This window comes from Oncorhynchus gorbuscha, linkage group LG14 (assembly GCF_021184085.1).
Source record: "Oncorhynchus gorbuscha isolate QuinsamMale2020 ecotype Even-year linkage group LG14, OgorEven_v1.0, whole genome shotgun sequence".
Lineage (NCBI taxonomy): Eukaryota > Metazoa > Chordata > Actinopteri > Salmoniformes > Salmonidae > Oncorhynchus > Oncorhynchus gorbuscha.
This window is the reverse complement of record NC_060186.1, coordinates 54,683,295-54,702,711: the sequence shown is the minus strand read 5'-3', so window position 1 is coordinate 54,702,711 and position 19,417 is coordinate 54,683,295. Positions and strand designations below refer to the sequence as shown.

General features: G+C 46.1%; 1 protein-coding gene across 1 annotated transcript in view; it reads left to right on the top strand.

Moving 5' to 3' along the window:
• The window catches only part of LOC123995136 (mitochondrial peptide methionine sulfoxide reductase-like), a gene marked incomplete at its 5' end in the record, with an annotated part of 48,030 nt that extends 30,932 nt beyond the window's left edge, over nt 1–17,098 (top strand). The window contains 1 exon segment of the mRNA XM_046298511.1: nt 16,681–17,098. Within this exon segment, the coding sequence (XP_046154467.1) occupies nt 16,681–16,845 (165 nt within the window). The 3' untranslated portion in view covers nt 16,846–17,098.
• Between the last annotated feature and the right edge of the window lie 2,319 nt (nt 17,099–19,417).

Sequence of the window (19,417 nt, the reverse complement as noted above, 5' to 3'; positions counted from 1 at the left end):
CCCGACATCCTAATGCACCACACCAGTTGGTTTAACAAACACCATCTGCCGGCCAAATCTGTCTTCGAATTGCTTTAGGAGTGAACTCAGCTTTCTTCCTCTCCTCTCCTCACCTTTAAACTCCTCTCTCTGTCGCTCACTCCCTCTCTCTCTGTCCTTCAGACATAATGTCTTGGAATGTTAAGCGGACAGAGGTTGAGTAAATAAGGGTGTTGTTGAGGGTGTCGGGGGGAAAACGTTGGGTCACACTCTCGTATTGGAACCTTGTCTGTCCACCTTGGGAAGATGAATCTGTCGTTTTGATCCTTCCTGTTGACTTACGGACTCTAGATCAGCCTCTTTTCCAATGTGTTCCATCTTTCTCTCAACCTCGGTCCCTCTGTTTGTTCATCGAGAGTCTTGAATTGTTGGTTGTATAATAACACAGGTATTTATAATTAAGCAATAAGGCCCAAGGGGGTTTGTGGTATATGGCAAATATACCACGGCTAAGGGCTGTTCTTAGGACTACGCATCGCGGAGAGCCTGGATACAACCCTTAGCCGTGGTATATTGGCCATATACCACAAACCCCAGAGGTGCCTTATTGCTATTATAAACTGGTTACCAATGTAATTAGAGCAATAAAAATAAATAAATGTTTTGTCATACCCGTGTTATACAGTCTGATATACCATGGCTGTCAGCCAATCAGCTGACAAGGCTCTACCCACAAAGTTTATAATACACAATATCCCATTGGAAACCTGGTTTTCTCAGTGGGCTTTATGATATATAGCCTCAAATTCCTCTCACGCACGCACGCACGCACGCACGCACGCACGCACGCACGCACGCACGCACACACACACACACACACACACACACACACACACACACACACACACACACACACACACACACACACACACACACACACACACACACACACACACACACACACACACACACATCCATCTCTCCACTTCTATGATGGCGGTGAAGCTGTGATGGTCAGTCCCCATCTCATCATCTCATCAGGGTGTGAACAGTCATGCTACCTCACTAGTGTCACTCACTGTCCGTCCTTCTGTCCTCTTACCGTCTGTTCTTCACACTTCCCATCCTTTGCCTTTAGTTTAGTAAAGGAGTGAAGCAGCCCATCTTATTTCCTTCCTCCTGTTCTTTTGCTCTCCTCTCACAAGCAGACTTTCCCATTTTCATTTGCTTTCTGATGGTACCCACAGGAGACCTGAACAAATGGTATGTAACAGATTTTTGGCACGTGCGCCCACATTTCCCTAAACATCATTATGGACAGAGGGTCTGCTCTGCCAGGGAGGGAGCCATGCCATCTTCCTCTCCAGTGAAGCCACACTCCGTGCCAGCAGCACAGAGCACACACACATGAACAAAGCCAGGCACGCAAAACACACACTCATACGCATGCGCACACACATACACCACATACGCACACACATACACTACATAGGCACACATGCAAGACACTACATAGAGACTACATAGACACTGCATAGACACTACATAGACACTACATAGACACTGCATAGACACTACATAGACACTGCATAGACACTGCATAGACACTACATAGACACTGCACAGACACTGCATAAACACTACATAGACACTGCATAGACACTGCTTAGACACTACATAGACACTACATAGACACTACATAGACACTGCATAGACACTGCATAGACACTATATAGACACTGCACAGACACTGCATAGACACTACATAGACACTGCATAGACACTGCTTAGACACTACATAGACACTGCATAGACACTGCATAGACACTGCATGCAGAAACATAATGAATAATACACACAGGCATGACATGAGGATATTACCTCTGTTTGAATGACCTGACTGTCTCGTACGAGGAAGATGAGTCCATTTTCTCCTTCTCTATCCATCCACTAGATACCATAGACTCTTATCCTGACAGTCAATGTTGAAAGCATTAGAAATGTTTTCAGTGTTTCCCATTTTGAAATGAAGCAATCATTACAGAGCATTGTGAATGTCTCCCATCTCCTTCCTGACAATCACTCAGTCAGGAAGGAACAAGTACACATAGAATAGATGTGTTTTCTTTCTGCTAATCTGCCTCGTGACAAAGTATTGTCATTCACAGCCATTTGTAACGGGGGGGGAAAAGCGGATTCAGCCACTGTCTGTTCCATTCTCCATTTAGTATTGGCCCGAAGAGCTGCAGGATTGGGAAGAGTCTGGTTCATTTAATGTCCTGGTATTGACCGTGGATGCTCCGCTGGCTGGCTTGATTGTATTGTTCACGTGGGGAGTGATTGGGGAGCGCTCTGTGTGAGGCACAGCACTGCAGAAAATGACCTCTGAGGCTGGGGCTGAGGGGCTACAGAGAAAGACAAGGCGTTCTCCTTTTCTTTCCCTCTCTCCCTCTTTCTCTCCCTCCCCCTCGACTCATCTATGGTTGGGGTGTGTGCTCCATTGTTCCCGAGGTAGTGGTGTTTCTGGATGGTGCACCTGCTGATCACGCCTTTATTTTAGGCTTCGACGTCCCTTTGTTGTATCAAACTGTGTCTTGGATGCACCGCTATCATTTTCTGTATTTATCTGTGTGTGTGGAATTAGGGGTGAGGGTAGAAGGACTGACTAACTACAGTGTCTTCTTTCCACCTCTGCCTGGCCTGTGTGATAACTCTTGATTCCTCAATGGGTGGAGGGCTGCTCTCTTTGTGTAAGCATGAATTATTCCTAGAAATTAATTTCTTCTTTCAATCATTTCTCCTCTCCCTCCTCGTTCATTCTTCATAAAAAAAAATTCTCCCCTCTTTTCTCTGTGTCCATTTCTGTGCACAAAGGCGTGTGTGTGTGCGTGTGAGAGTGTGTGTGCGCGTGCGTGTGTGTGTGTTTGTGTGTCTGTGTGTGTGTGTGTGAGTACCGTGACTCTCCTGTCTTCTCCCTCTCTCTAATCCTGCTCTGGCTCTTTTAACATGCCGCGCCGGGTGTGTATTTTTCATTTCATTCTCTTCCCCACGTTTTCCTCTTTCTCCTGTCTGCCTGAAATGGCTGAATAGAAAGTCATGTCAGGCTGCTTATCGCTGCCTTTCACGTTTTGCGGTTAACCAGGGCGCGCAGGTATTTGCATTCCAAATGAGCGCTCTGTCTGATATGCAAATTAATTAGTCTGAATTATGCATTTAGCCATGTGGTAACGTAACACAGCACAGGACCACTGGAACAAACACAGCAGCTAGCATCTGAGGGAGAGAAGATGAGGGACAGTGACGCCATTTTGGGGATTCTGCCACTTGCACTGACCAGGACGGAGGTTGATCCGTATGTGTGTGGGTTTCACACCCTCAGAGATACAGCATAGTTTATAGTCAAAAGAGTAGATAGTTTATAGTCAATGCAGCAGATAGATAAAGTAGATACAGATAGATACAGTAGATAGTTTATAGTCAATACAGCAGATAGATACAGTAGATAGTATATAGTCAATACAGCAGATAGATACAGTAGATAGTTTATAGTCAAAAGAGTAGATAGATACAGTAGATAGTTTATAGTCAATACAATAGATAGATACAGTAGATAGTTTATAGTCAAAAGAGTAGATAGATACAGTAGATAGTTTATAGTCAGATAGATACAGTAGATAGTTTATAGTCAATACAGCAGATAGATACAGTAGATAGTTTATAGTCAGATAGATACAGTAGATAGATACAGTAGATAGTTTATAGTCAGATAGATACAGTAGATAGATACAGTAGATAGTTTATAGTCAATACAGCAGATAGATACAGTAGATAGTTTATAGTCAATACAGCAGATAGATACATTTACATTACATTACATTTACATTTAAGTCATTTAGCAGACGCTCTTATCCAGAGCGACTTACAAATTGGTGCGTTCACCTTATGACATCCAGTGGAGCAGCCACTTTACAATAGTGCATCTAAATCTTTTAAGGGGGGGTGAGAAGGATTACTTTATCCTATCCTAGGTATTCCTTAAAGAGGTGGGGTTTCAGGTGTCTCCGGAAGGTGGTGATTGACTCCGCTGTCCTGGCGTCGTGAGGGAGTTTGTTCCACCATTGGGGGGCCAGAGCAGCGAACAGTTTTGACTGGGCTGAGCGGGAACTGTACTTCCTCAGTGGTAGGGAGGCGAGCAGGCCAGAGGTGGATGAACGCAGTGCCCTTGTTTGGGTGTAGGGCCTGATCAGAGCCTGGAGGTACTGAGGTGCCGTTCCCCTCACAGCTCCGTAGGCAAGCACCATGGTCTTGTAGCGGATGCGAGCTTCAACTGGAAGCCAGTGGAGAGAGCGGAGGAGCGGGGTGACGTGAGAGAACTTGGAAAGGTTGAACACCAGACGGGCTGCGGCGTTCTGGATGAGTTGTAGGGGTTTAATGGCACAGGCAGGGAGCCCAGCCAACAGCGAGTTGCAGTAATCCAGACGGGAGATGACAAGATACAGTAGATAGATACAGTAGATAGTTTATAGTCAAAAGAGTAGATAGAGACAGTAGATAGTTTATAGTCAATACAGCAGATAGATACAGTAGATAGTTTATAGTCAATACAGCAGATAGATACAGTAGATAGATACAGTAGATAGTTTATAGTCAAAAGAGTAGATAGATACAGTAGATAGTTTATAGTCAATACAGCAGATAGATACAGTAGATAGTTTATAGTCAATACAGCAGATAGATACATTTACATTACATTACATTTACATTTAAGTCATTTAGCAGACGCTCTTATCCAGAGCGACTTACAAATTGGTGCGTTCACCTTATGACATCCAGTGGAGCAGCCACTTTACAATAGTGCATCTAAATCTTTTAAGGGGGGTGAGAAGGATTACTTTATCCTATCCTAGGTATTCCTTAAAGAGGTGGGGTTTCAGGTGTCTCCGGAAGGTGGTGATTGACTCCGCTGTCCTGGCGTCGTGAGGGAGTTTGTTCCACCATTGGGGGGCCAGAGCAGCGAACAGTTTTGACTGGGCTGAGCGGGAACTGTACTTCCTCAGTGGTAGGGAGGCGAGCAGGCCAGAGGTGGATGAACGCAGTGCCCTTGTTTGGGTGTAGGGCCTGATCAGAGCCTGGAGGTACTGAGGTGCCGTTCCCCTCACAGCTCCGTAGGCAAGCACCATGGTCTTGTAGCGGATGCGAGCTTCAACTGGAAGCCAGTGGAGAGAGCGGAGGAGCGGGGTGACGTGAGAGAACTTGGAAAGGTTGAACACCAGACGGGCTGCGGCGTTCTGGATGAGTTGTAGGGGTTTAATGGCACAGGCAGGGAGCCCAGCCAACAGCGAGTTGCAGTAATCCAGACGGGAGATGACAAGATACAGTAGATAGATACAGTAGATAGTTTATAGTCAAAAGAGTAGATAGAGACAGTAGATAGTTTATAGTCAATACAGCAGATAGATACAGTAGATAGTTTATAGTCAATACAGCAGATAGATACAGTAGATAGATACAGTAGATAGTTTATAGTCAAAAGAGTAGATAGATACAGTAGATAGTTTATAGTCAAAAGAGTAGATAGATACAGTAGATAGTTTATAGTCAATACAGCAGATAGATACAGTAGATAGTTTATAGTCAATGCAGCAGATAGATACAGTAGATAGTTTATAGTCAATACAGCAGATAGATACAGTAGATAGATACAGTAGATAGTTTATAGTCAAAAGAGTAGATAGATACAGTAGATAGTTTATAGTCAAAAGAGTAGATAGATACAGTAGATAGTTTATAGTCAAAAGAGTAGATAGATACAGTAGATAGTTTATAGTCAATACAGCAGATAGATACAGTAGATAGTTTATAGTCAATACAGTAGATAGATACAGTAGATAGTTTAGAGTCAAAAGAGTAGATAGATACAGTAGATAGTTTATAGTCAATACAGTAGATAGATACAGTAGATAGTTTATAGTCAATACAGTAGATAGATACAGTAGATAGTTTATAGTCAAAAGAGTAGATAGATACAGTAGATAGTTTATAGTCAATACAGCAGATAGATACAGTAGATAGATATAGTAGATAGTTTATAGTCAATACAGCAGATAGATACAGTAGATAGTTTATAGTCAAAAGAGTAGATAGTTTATAGTCAATACAGCAGATAGATACAGTAGATAGTTTATAGTCAATACAGCAGATAGATACAGTAGATAGATACAGTAGATAGTTTATAGTCAAAAGAGTAGATAGATACAGTAGATAGTTTATAGTCAAAAGAGTAGATAGATACAGTAGATCGTTTATAGTCAATACAGCAGATAGATACAGTAGATAGATACAGCAGATAGATACAGTAGATAGATACAGTAGATAGTTTATAGTCAAAAGAGTAGATAGATACAGTAAATAGTTTATAGTCAATACAGCAGATAGATACAGTAGATAGTTTATAGTCAATACAGCAGATAGATACAGTAGATAGTTTATAGTCAAAAGAGTAGATAGTTTATAGTCAATACAGCAGATAGATACAGTAGATAGTTTATAGTCAATACAGCAGATAGATACAGTAGATAGTTTATAGTCAAAAGAGTAGATAGTTTATAGTCAATACAGCAGATAGATACAGTAGATAGTTTATAGTCAATACAGCAGATAGATACAGTAGATAGTTTATAGTCAAAAGAGTAGATAGTTTACAGTCAATGCAGCAGATAGATACAGTAGATAGTTTATAGTCAATACAGCAGATAGATACAGTAGATAGTTTATAGTCAAAAGAGTAGATAGTTTATAGTCAATACAGCAGATAGATACAGTAGATAGTTTATAGTCAATACAGCAGATAGATACAGTAGATAGTTTATAGTCAAAAGAGTAGATAGAGACAGTAGATAGTTTATAGTCAATAGACTAGATAGATACAGTAGATATATACAGTAGATATATACAATATATAGTTTATAGTCAATAGATTGGATAGATACAGTAGATAGATACAGTATATAGTTTATAGTCAATAGAGTAGACAGATACAGTAGATAGATAGAGTAGATATATACAGTAGATAGATACAGTAGATAGATTCAGTAGATAGATACAGTAGATAGTTTATAGTCACTAGAGTAGATAGATACAGTAGACAGATACAGTAGATAGATACAGTAGATAGTTTATAGTCAATAGAGTAGATAGATACAGTAGATAGATACAGTAGATAGTTTACAGTCAATAGAGTAGATAGATACAGTAGATAGATACAGTAGACAGATACAGTAGATAGATACAGTAGACAGATACAGTAGATAGATACAGTAGACAGATACAGTAGATAGATACAGTAGATAGTTTATAGTCAATAGAGTAGATAGATACAGTAGATATATACAGTAGATCGTTTATAGTCAATAGAGTAGATAGATACAGTATATAGATGGATACAGTAGATATATACAGTAGATAGATACAGTATATAATTTATAGCAAATAGAGTAGATAGATATAGTAGATAGATACAGTAGATAGACACAGTAGATAGTTTACCCTAACCCTAAACCTACCCTTATCCTAACCCTAACTTTAACCCCTACCCTAACCCTACCTTAACCCCTACCCTAATGCTAACCCTAACCCCTACCCTAACACTACCTTAACCCCTACCCTAATCCTAACCCTAACCTTAACCCCAAACCTAATCCTAACCTTAACCCCTACCCTAACACTACCTTAACCCCTACCCTAACCTTAACCCCTACCCTAATCCTAACCCTAACCTTAATCCCTACCCTAACACTACCTTAACCCCTACCCTAAATCCTAACCCCTACCCTAACCCTACCTTAACCCCTACCCTAATGCTAACCCTAACCTTATCCCCTACCCTAACACTACCTTAACCCTATCCTTAACCCCTACCCTAACCCTACCTTAACCACTACCCTAATCCTAAACTTAACCCCTACTCTAACCCTAACCTTCACAATAACCCCTACCTAATCCTTACCGTAATCATTTAAAATGTCAACATCAATTGGGTATGGACATCCCTAGGATCCCAGATAGCAAGGACCCTACTGCCTGGCTGCCTGGCCTCTGTGCTCAGTAGACAGAGACAGAGACATTGAGGAGATCCAAGCCCCCTGGATCTCCCAGGGGAGCCCCTGTCCTCATCTACCCCTACAAGGGGGTCCCAGCTGGGGTCAGTGTGCATGCTAGTCCACCTGGGGGTAGGATGACCTCTGATCCGAGGAGCCCCCTGCTAATGAAAGGGTGATAGAATGATTGAATGGATAATGATTGGATGTGTGGGGTTTAGAGGAGAGGTGTGACCTCTGTTCACAGCATGATATCATTCTCAGCTGATGAGATGTATGTGTGTCAGCTGATGAATGGGGGGTGTCAGCTGATGAAGGGTAGTGTGTCAGCTGATGAAGGGTAGTGTGTCAGTTGATGAAGAGTAGCATGTCAGCTGATGAAGGGTAGCGTGTCAGCTGATGAAGGGTAGTGTGTCAGCTGATGAAGGGTAGTGTGTCAGCTGATGAAGGAGAGCGTGTCAGCTGATGAAGGGTAGCGTGTCAGCTGATGAAGGGGAGCGTGTCAGCTGATGAAGGAGAGCGTGTCAGTTGATGAAGGGTAGCGTGTCAGCTGATGAAGGGGAGCGTGTCAGCTGATGAAGGGGAGCGTGTCAGCTGATGAAGGAGAGCGTGTCAGCTGATGAAGGGTCACGTGTCAGCTGATGAAGGGTAGTGTGTCAGCTGATGAAGGGTAGCGTGTCAGCTGATGAAGGAAAGCGTGTCAGCTGATGAAGGAAAGCGTGTCAGCTGATGAAGGGTCACGTGTCAGCTGATGAAGGGTAGTGTGTCAGCTGATGAAGGAGAGCGTGTCAGCTGATGAAGGGGAGCGTGTCAGCTGATGAAGGAGAGCGTGTCAGCTGATGAAGGGTAGTGTGTCAGCTGATGAAGGGTAGCATGTCAGCTGATGAAGGAGAGCGTGTCAGCTGATGAATGGTAGTGTGTCAGCTGCTGAAGGGTAGTGTGTCAGCTGCTGAAGGGTAGTGTGTCAGCTGCTGAAGGGTATCATGTCAGCTGATGAAGGGTAGTGTTTCAGCTGATGAAGGAGAGCGTGTCAGCTGATGAAGGAGAGCGTGTCAGCTGATGAAGGGGAGCGTGTCAGCTGATGAAGGGTAGCGTGTCAGCTGATGAAGGGGAGCGTGTCAGCTGATGAAGGGTAGCGTGTCAGCTGATGAAGGGGAGCGTGTCAGCTGATGAAGGGTAGCGTGTCAGCTGATGAAGGAGAGCGTGTCAGCTGATGAAGGGTAGCATGTCAGCTGATGAAGGAGAGTGTGTCAGCTGATGAAGGGTAGTGTGTCAGCTGATGAAGGGTAGTGTGTCAGCTGATGAATGGTAGTGTGTCAGCTGCTGAAGGGTAGTGTGTCAGCTGCTGAAGGGTAGTGTGTCAGCTGCTGAAGGGTAGTGTGTCAGCTGCTGAAGGGTAGTGTTTCAGCTGATGAAGGAGAGCGTGTCAGCTGATGAAGGAGAGCGTGTCAGCTGATGAAGGGGAGCGTGTCAGCTGATGAAGGGTAGCGTGTCAGCTGATGAAGGGGAGCGTGTCAGCTGATGAAGGGTAGCGTGTCAGCTGATGAAGGGTAGCGTGTCAGCTGATGAAGGAGAGCGTGTCAGCTGATGAAGGGGAGCGTGTCAGCTGATGAAGGGTAGTGTGTCAGCTGATGAAGGAGAGCGTGTCAGCTGATGAAGGGGAGCGTGTCAGCTGATGAAGGGTAGCGTGTCAGCTGATGAAGGGGAGCGTGTCAGCTGATGAAGGGTAGCGTGTCAGCTGATGAAGGAGAGCGTGTCAGCAGCGTGTCAGCTGATGAAGGGAGCGTGTCAGCTGATGAAGGGGAGCATGTCAGCTGATGAAGGGGAGCATGTCAGCTGATGAAGGGGAGCGTGTCAGCTGATGAGGGGTAGCGTGTCAGCTGATGAAGGGGCGCGTGTCAGCTGATGAAGGGGAGCGTGTCAGCTGATGAGGGGTAGCGTGTCAGCTGAGCAAACGAAGAGGAACCTCACTCACCAGGGTCCTGGACTGACTGAATTAGGCTGTGGATAGATAGGCTAGAGAGTGGATGAATGCCAAGTCCCATTCGTTTCCATGCACCACTAAACCGTTGGCTCCAAGACCTGCCATGACTCAGTTCTTAGACAGATTAGAAATGAGAGATAAACATGTCATTCTTCTTCTGCATGGTTTCCTTTGTCTCTCAGATGAACTATGAGCCATCTGCTGCCAGACTGACATGTATCTTCATAGAGGAGGTGCTGTGATAGTTGACCGATTCTAGAATGGTTGGATGGTACAGTAAGCCACTGGCCAGGTCGCAGTTGCAAATGAGAACCTGTTCTCAACTAGCCTACCTGGTTAAATAAAGGTGAAATAAAAAATTTTAAAAAGCACGGTGGTTATATGCGCCAGGACAGACATTAAAAGCCTGGAGCTATACATTTACTACACATTGTAAGTATTCAAACACACGCCTAACAGCACACATATGAACACGATTCCCCTGAAGATGCTAGCAAACTGTAAACAAAGGAATAGGAGATATGAACTGGTAGCTCTAGTTCTTTACGTTCAGAACGGTGGTGCGGAAATCTCAGCAACAACCTCACTCCTTTTGTTCACCTGCCTGCACCCAAGGTTGTGTGTGTTTGTGACAGAGGCCATAAATAAACAGGCTGCTGTAGACATGCGCTGCTGCTGGAGTCTTCTGTTGTGTTTTACAACCTCTTAATGCTCAATTACATATTTCACTCTTCACACATCCTTTATTGACCAGAAATAGACCAGACTACTGCTGATTGGGTTTAATGTCCTGCCAAGTGGTCAGCCTCTTGTCCACCAGGCCTGCTCACCTTGTTTTGTTTCACCTCAGCCTCTTGTCCACCAGGCCTGCTCACCTTGTTTTGTTTCACCTCAGCCTCTTGTCCACCAGGCCTGCTCACCTTGTTTTGTTTCATCTCAGCCTCTTGTCCGCCAGGCCTGCTCACCTTGTTTTGTTTCATCTCAGCCTCTTGTCCGCCAGGCCTGCTCACCTTGTTTTGTTTCATCTCAGCCTCTTGTCCGCCAGGCCTGCTCACCTTGTTTTGTTTCACCTCAGCCTCTTGTCCACCAGGCCTGCTCACCTTGTTTTGTTTCATCTCAGCCTCTTGTCCACCAGGCCTGCTCACCTTGTTTTGTTTCACCTCAGCCTCTTGTCCACCAGGCCTGCTCACCTTGTTTTGTTTCATCTCAGCCTCTTGTCCGCCAGGCCTGCTCACCTTGTTTTGTTTCACCTCAGCCTCTTGTCCACCAGGCCTGCTCACCTTGTTTTGTTTCATCTCAGCCTCTTGTCCGCCAGGCCTGCTCACCTTGTTTTGTTTCATCTCAGCCTCTTGTCCACCAGGCCTGCTCACCTTGTTTTGTTTCATCTCAGCCTCTTGTCTCAAGCTCCTGCTCTGCTCCATTTTCCAGAGCTGAGTGGGAGAGAAAAAAATAGCACCTGCCACTGCATTATCTTAGCTACAGCCCTGGATTTTTAAACACACACACACACACACACACACACACACACACACACACACACACACACACACACACACACACACACACACACACACACACACACACACACACACACACACACACACACACACACACACACACACACACACACACACACACACACACACACACACACACACACACATCTTCCTCCCATTTATCTGTGACAATAAGTGTTAGCGCTGCCCACTGCAGCTGAGGTCTCCCTAGCGACCAGGCTTCTTAGGGAGACTGCCATGATGGGCATTCAGAACGATGGCATGACGTCCCAACTCGGTACCACCACAGAAAATGTGTGTCTCAAATCATATCTGGCAGTGCCAGCTTGGCCCGGCGCCAACCGGGGGCTGGCGTGCACCCGGTGGTGAACTGCGGATGGCAATAGCTACCTGCTGAGATATAGGAGCTGCTAAGCCCCACTGTAAAGCACACACAGGGCCTCAGATAGCAAGAGGGAGACAGAGAGATTGAGAGAGAGAGAGAAACAGAGAGGGAAACAGAGAGAGAAAGAGAGAGAGAGAGGATGAGGGAGAACGAGAGAAAAAGAGAGGATGTGGGAGTGAATGATGGGAGCTGGGGTATAGTGGTGGAGCTGGGCTATAGTGGTGGAGCTGGGGTATAGTGGTGGAGCTGGGCTATAGTGGTGGAGCTGGGGTATAGTGGTGGAGCTGGGCTATAGTGGTGGAGCTGGGCTATAGTGGTGGAGCTGGGGTATAGTGGTGGAGCTGGGATATAGTGGTGGAGCTGGGGTATAGTGGTGGAGCTGGGTTATAATGGTGGAGCTTGAGGAATGTGGTGGAGCTGGGGTATAGTGGTGGAGCTGGGGTATAGTGGTGGAGCTGGGTTATAATGGTGGAGCTTGGGGAATGTGGTGGAGCTGGGGTATTGTGGTGGAGCTGGGCTATAGTGTTGGAGCTGGGTTATAGTGGTGGAGCTTGAGAATAGTGGTGGAGCTGGGATATTGTGGTGGAGCTGGGCTATAGTGGTGGAGCTGGGGTATAGAGCTAGGACCGGAGCTGGGGCTGAAGATGAGGATGAAGGTGTATAGAGCTGGGGCTGAAAGTATATAGAGCTAGGACTGAAGCTGGGGCTGAAAGTATATAGAGCTAGGACTGAAGCTGGTCTGAAAGTATATAGAGCTAGGAATGGAGCTGGGGCTGAAAGTATATAGAGCTAGGACTGAAGCTGGGGCTGAAAGTATATAGAGCTCGGACTGGAGCTGGGGATGAAAGTATATAGAGCTAGGACTGAAGCTGGGGCTGAAAGTATATAGAGCTAGTACTGAAGCTGGGTCTGAAAGTATATAGAGCTAGGACTGGAGCTGGGGCTGAAAGTATATAGAGCACGGACTGGAGCTGGTGCTGAAAGTCTATAGAGCTAGGACTGAAGCTGGGGATGAAGGTATATAGAGCTAGGACTGGAGCTGGGGCTGAAGGTATATAGAGCTAGGACTGAAGCTGGGGCTGAAGGTATATAGAGCTAGGACTGGAGCTGGGGATGAAGGTATATAGAGCTAGGACTGGAGCTGGGGCTGAAAGTATATAGAGCTAGGACTGGAGCTGGGGATGAAGGTATATTGAGCTGGGGCTGAAGGTATACAGAGCTAGGACTGGAGCTGGGGATGAAGGTATATAGAGCTAGGACTTGAGCTGGGGATGAAGGTATATAGAGCTAGGACTGGAGCTGGGGATGAAGGTATATAGAGCTAGGACTGGAGCTGGGGATGAAGGTATATAGAGCTAGGACTGGAGCTGGGGATGAAGGTATATAGAGCTAGGACTTGAGCTGGGGATGAAGGTATATAGAGCTAGGACTTGAGCTGGGGATGAAGGTATATAGAGCTAGGACTGGAGCTGGGGATGAAGGTATATAGAGCTAGGACTGGAGCTGGGGATGAAGGTATATAGAGCTAGGACTTGAGCTGGGGATGAAGGTATATAGAGCTAGGACTTGAGCTGGGGATGAAGGTATATAGAGCTAGGACTGGAGCTGGGGATGAAGGTATATAGAGCTAGGACTGGAGCTGGGGATGAAGTATTATAGAGCTAGGACTTGAGCTGGGGCTGAAGGTATATAGAGCTAGGACTGGAGCTGGGGATGAAGGTATATAGAGCTAGGACTGGAGCTGGGGATGAAGGTATATAGAGCTAGGACTTGAGCTGGGGATGAAGGTATATAGAGCTAGGACTGGAGCTGGGGATGAAGGTATATAGAGCTAGGACTGGAGCTGGGGATGAAGTATTATAGAGCTAGGACTTGAGCTGGGGCTGAAGGTATATAGAGCTAGGACTGGAGCTGGGGATGAAGGTATATAGAGCTAGGACTGGAGCTGGGGATGAAGGTATATAGAGCTAGGACTGGAGCTGGGGATGAAGTATTATAGAGCTAGGACTGAGCTGGGGATGAAGGTATATAGAGCTAGGACTGGAGCTGGGGATGAAGTATTATAGAGCTAGGACTGGAGCTGGGGATGAAGTATTATAGAGCTAGGACTGGAGCTGGGGATGAAGTATTATAGAGCTAGGACTGGAGCTGGGGATGAAGTATTATAGAGCTAGGACTGGAGCTGGGGATGAAGTATTATAGAGCTAGGACTGGAGCTGGGGATGAAGGTATATAGAGCTAGGACTGGAGCTGGGGATGAAGGTATATAGAGCTAGGACTGGAGCTGGGGCTGAAGGTATACAGAGCTAGGACTGGAGCTGGGGATGAAGGTATATAGAGCTAGGACTGGAGCTGGGGCTGAAGGTATATAGAGCTAGGACTGGAGCTGGGGATGAAGGTATATAGAGCTAGGACTCGAGCTGGTTCTGGCGGGGAGAGGAGAGTTGATTCTGTGCTACCTTTCTCTCTCTCTCTCTCCTGTCTCCTGTACGGTGGCAGCTGCTCCTAACAGGTGCGTGGCTGCCTCCAGGCAGATGGTCCGAGAAATGAGGTAGTTGGCAGGTTCCTTCACACAGCCCGCTGTCCCCCCTCCCTGCCACACACACGACACATAGACACTTAGCAACAAACATTAGTGATAGGAGGAGGTTGGCGGAGCAGAGGTAGAGAGAGCAAGAGTGGGAAATAATAGAGAAAGAGAAAGATGGAAAGAGAGAAAGTTGGAAAGAGAGAAAGATTGAAAGAGAGAAAGAGAGAAGGAAAGCAATAGACACATCCTTGCATCACTTTCTTGAAACTCCCAAGTGGCATTGTGTCAACAATATCCCCACTTTGTCCTCTTTCCCCTGAACATTACCATTTCTCAGCTTAGAATCTCCATATTCTCATAAGAACAATACATTTACTTCCAACCTGGATTTCTCAATATGCTGTACATGCTAGACTAGTGTACACTTCAAATGTAAACCTTGCTTGCAGAGGCAGATTTCGAATGATATTCAGCCTGGCTCTATCTATTACAAATGACTGACTGACTGACTAACTGACTGACACTTGGACAGGTGTGGTGATGTGGAGTGGGATTTCAGTGGGGAGTCACTCCCGGTGCCTAACTGTGTCATTGGTATACAGTTCAACCCAGAGTTCTGACACCAGGCACCAGTAACCCCAAAAGTCCAACATTATGTTTTGTTGTTGTGATTTTTCATAGAGGATTAAAATCAGTGAGGATAGAGGATGAAAATCAGTGAGGATAGAGGATGAAAAGCAGTGAGGATAGAGGATGAAAATCAGTGAGGATAGAGGATGAAAAGCAGTGAGGATAGAGGATGAAAAGCAGTGAGGATAGAGGATGAAAATCAGTGAGGATAGAGGATGAAAATCAGTGAGGATAGAGGATGAAAATCAGTGAGGATAGAGGATGAAAATCAGTGAGGATAGAGTATGAAAAGCAGTGAGGCTGGCTGAGGTGTACCTGCTTAGACGGCCCTGTACTGGGGGTTAGAGGAGATTACCCAGGCTGGCTGAGGTGTACCTGTTTAGACGGCCCTGTACTGGGGGTTAGAGGAGATTACCCAGGCTGGCTGAGGTGTACCTGTTTAGACAGCTCTGTACTGGGGGTTAGAGGAGATTACCCAGGCTGGCTGAGGTGTACCTGTTTAGACGGCCCTGTACTGGGGGTTAGAGGAGATTACCCAGGCTGGCTGAGGTGTACCTGTTTAGACAGCTCTGTACTGGGGGTTAGAGGAGATTACCCAGGCTGGCTGAGGTGTACCTGCTTAGACGGCCCTGTACTGGGGGTTAGAGGAGATTAGCTGATTGGCTGAGGAGTGTGTGTGGACCATATAAACGTGCTGCAGGCATTGGGTATACTGGGTCAGTGGGGGCACTTCACAGCTCACACATGCACACGCACACACACACACACACAAACCCGATGCCCCCTCCCCATACACACACACGCATTGGGCACATCTGGGGCATTTGAGTCGACATCTGTCTGGGCCTCACCCGTAGGGCCGCCCCGAGCACTAATGACCTCTCTCTGTGCTCGTCTCTGCTCCAATGCTTAACAAATGACTGAGAGAGAGAGAGAGAGCGAGAGAGAGAGAGAGAGAGAGAGAGAGAGAGAGAGAGAGAGAGAGAGAGAGAGAGAGAGAACGAGAGAGAGAGAACGAGAGAGAGAGAACGAGAGAGAGAGAGAGACAGAGAGAGAGAGAACGAGAGAGAGAGAAGAGAGAGAGAGAGAGAGAGAGAGAGAGAGAGAGAGAGAGAGAGAGAGAGAGAGAGAGAGAGAGAGAGAGAGAGAGAGAGAGAGAGAGAGAGAGAGAGAGAGAGAGAGAGAGAGAGAGAGAGAGAGAGAGAGAGAGAGAGAGAGAGAGAGAGAGAGAGAGAGAGAGAGAGAGAGAGAAGAGAGAGAGAGAGAGAGAGAGAGAGAGAGAGAGAGAGAGAGAGAGAGAGAGAGAGAGAGAGAGAGAGAGAGATTGCATTAGCTGTAACACTGCTAACAGTAAGAGTATGTGTAATCTTGAAAAACAATACATTTCTTTGTATGAAAATATTTTCCTTAAAGGAGGCAGACAAATGTTTTGAATGTAATTACATGGAAGAAGGCAGGAAAATGGTTCATTTGTGACTTTTAGAAAGTTTCTCTTGTGTTGTAACCATTCATTCATGAAGGTCAGTCCTAATGATATAGAGTTGTTGTTGTTTCTACAGGTCCTGATAGAGGGAGGCTTTGGAGAAATCACCACAGAGATAGCCGAGAACCAGGAGTTCTACTATGCTGAGGACTACCACCAGCAGTACCTCAGCAAGAACCCCGGCGGATACTGTGGCCTGAGCGGCACCGGAGTCTCCTGTCCAATAGGACTCAAGAAATAACCACCTCTGTCCAATAGGGAATGACCACCAACCTCTGATTGTCTGATTTTGACTAGGAAGTGTAAATTCGCATTTCCGCTTGCTCATTGCAAAATAAGTATATTTTCTATTCCTTTAAATGGAAGTCACCTTAATTATGATGCAGTACTGAAGCATATTCAGGGTTTATATAAAAACAGTCCATATCTGAGTCTTGTATTAATTGAAATAGTTTGGTAATCAAGCACCACATACATAAATGAATGCACATTCAGGTTTTAGTGTGCATTGTCTTGTTTGAATCAAATCAACTACAGTATGTACATCTGATTGAACTCTATGGTGCGTGCTGGTGGATGAAATGATGAAACGGTGTGTTGATATGTATGGCTGTTTGGCTGGTTCCGCTGCGTGATGTTTGGTGTGTGTTGGATGACCTCCTTTCTGTGATCTTTGCCTTAAGCCTTGTTCTGATCACTCCCTGACTCATCTGTCAGAGGGGTGTGTGTGGCTTGCGCAGGCAAACACTCAGTGGGAGAGAGCCCTCTGCCAGGGCCTGTGTAGCTTGGCATCACTATAACACAGTGAGAGAGAGATAGAGAGGGGCAGCATCACACACACACACAGGCTGGCAGTCCCCCTCCCTACACAGGGACTGGAGCAAGGCACTGTGGGTAGAACTAATGGCTGAAGGACACATTGATGCACAATCGGCTGTCAAGAAAAATGTCTGACTGGTACTTCTTACTGTAGACTGCTGCTCTAAAAGATTTCTGACTGGTACTTCCTACTGTAGACTGCTGCTCTAAAAGATTTCTGACTGGTACTTCTTACTGTAGACTGCTGCTCTAAAAGATGTCTGACTGGTGCTTCTAAAAGATGTCTGACTGGTGCTTCTTACTGTAGACTGCTGCTCTAAAAGATGTCTGACTGGTGCTTCTTACTGTAGACTGCTGCTCTAAAAGATTTCTGACTGGTACTTCTTACTGTAGACTGCTGCTCTAAAATATGTCTGACTGGTGCTTCTTACTGTAGACTGCTGCTCTAAAAGATGTCTGACTGGTACTTCTTACTGTAGACTGCTGCTCTAAAAGATGTCTGACTGGTACTTCTTACTGTAGACTGCTGCTCTAAAAGATGTCTGACTGGTACTTCTTACTGTAGACTGCTGCTCTAAAAGATGTCTGACTGGTGCTTCTTACTGTAGACTGCTGCTCTAAAAGATGTCTGACTGGTACTTCTTACTGTAGACTGCTGCTCTAAACAATGTTCTTGTCAAGGACAAGGCTCTTTTCTCTCTCTCTCTCTCTCTCTCTCTCTCTCTCTCTCTCTCTCTCTCTCTCTCTCTCTCTCTCTCTCTCTCTCTCTCTCTCTCTCTCTCTCTCTCTCTCTCTCACTCACTCACTCACTCACTCACTCACTCACTCACTCACTCACTCACTCACTCACTCACTCACTCGCTCACATACCCAGTACTCTGTAAACCTCAATAGCACCTATAGGCCCAACGCTGCCAGCCACCCACCCTGCCAGCCACCCAGCTACCCAGCCAGCCAGCTACCCTGCCACATACCCAGCTACCCAGCTAGCTACCCAGCCTCCCACCCAGCTACCAAGCCACCCAGCCTCCCACCCAGCCAGCCACCCACCCAGCCAGTCAGCCAGCCAAACACCCAGCTACCCACCCAGCCTCCCACCCAGCTACCAAGCAACCCAGCTACCCAGCCAGCCACCCACCCAGCCAGTCAGCCAGCCAAACACCCAGCCAACCAGCCAGCCTCCCAGGTACACAGACACCTACCCAGCAATCCAGCTAGCTACCCAGATACCAAGCTACCCAGCCACCCATCCAGCTACCCAGCTTCCAAGCTACCCAGCCACCCACCCAGCTACCCAGCCAGCCAGCTCTTGAATAAAAGAGCTGACTGACAACCCACACAAACAAAGAAGAGCTTTATGCTGGGCTCGCACATCAACATTAACATGCATTCCAGGATATGATTCCTTTGGTGTAGCGTTGGTTCTCTTCACTAACAAACAGTGTGCCAATACGCTGTGATCATGTCCGTTTACAATGGGCTGCTGCTGGAACAGAGCCAGTAGAGAAACCATCGTTCCCAACAACCCAAGGAAATGGGCTGAATCCTTTTTCTATCGCTGAAGAATCTTTTGATGCTGTAAAAAACATGCAGGACATTTTTTTCAAAGCCATTCTCCTTAACACTCCTCCACTGAACAACAATAGTTTTAATCGGCTGATGTGGGCTTTGTGAGGGTGAGTTGCAGTTCGACAGGAGCCTAAGCATGGTCTTTGGTTGGGTTTGGATGTATTAATAAGGAGGATTGTTAGTGGGGTGAATCAGTGATTGTTCTACTGGATGGATGGATGATGGATGGATGGACGGATGAACGGACAGACTTGTGAGGTTTTTCAGCTGAGGTGTTTAAATCCGTAAACATAATGATGGTAGTAAAGGTTGGTTGTGGTGAAACTCTGCTGAGGTGTTTCAGTAGGCAGCTGAAGGCCATGCTGGCTGGTCTAATCCCCAGACCCACACCAGGTGGCTCCTGCCCCAAGCTCCTCCACCTCAGC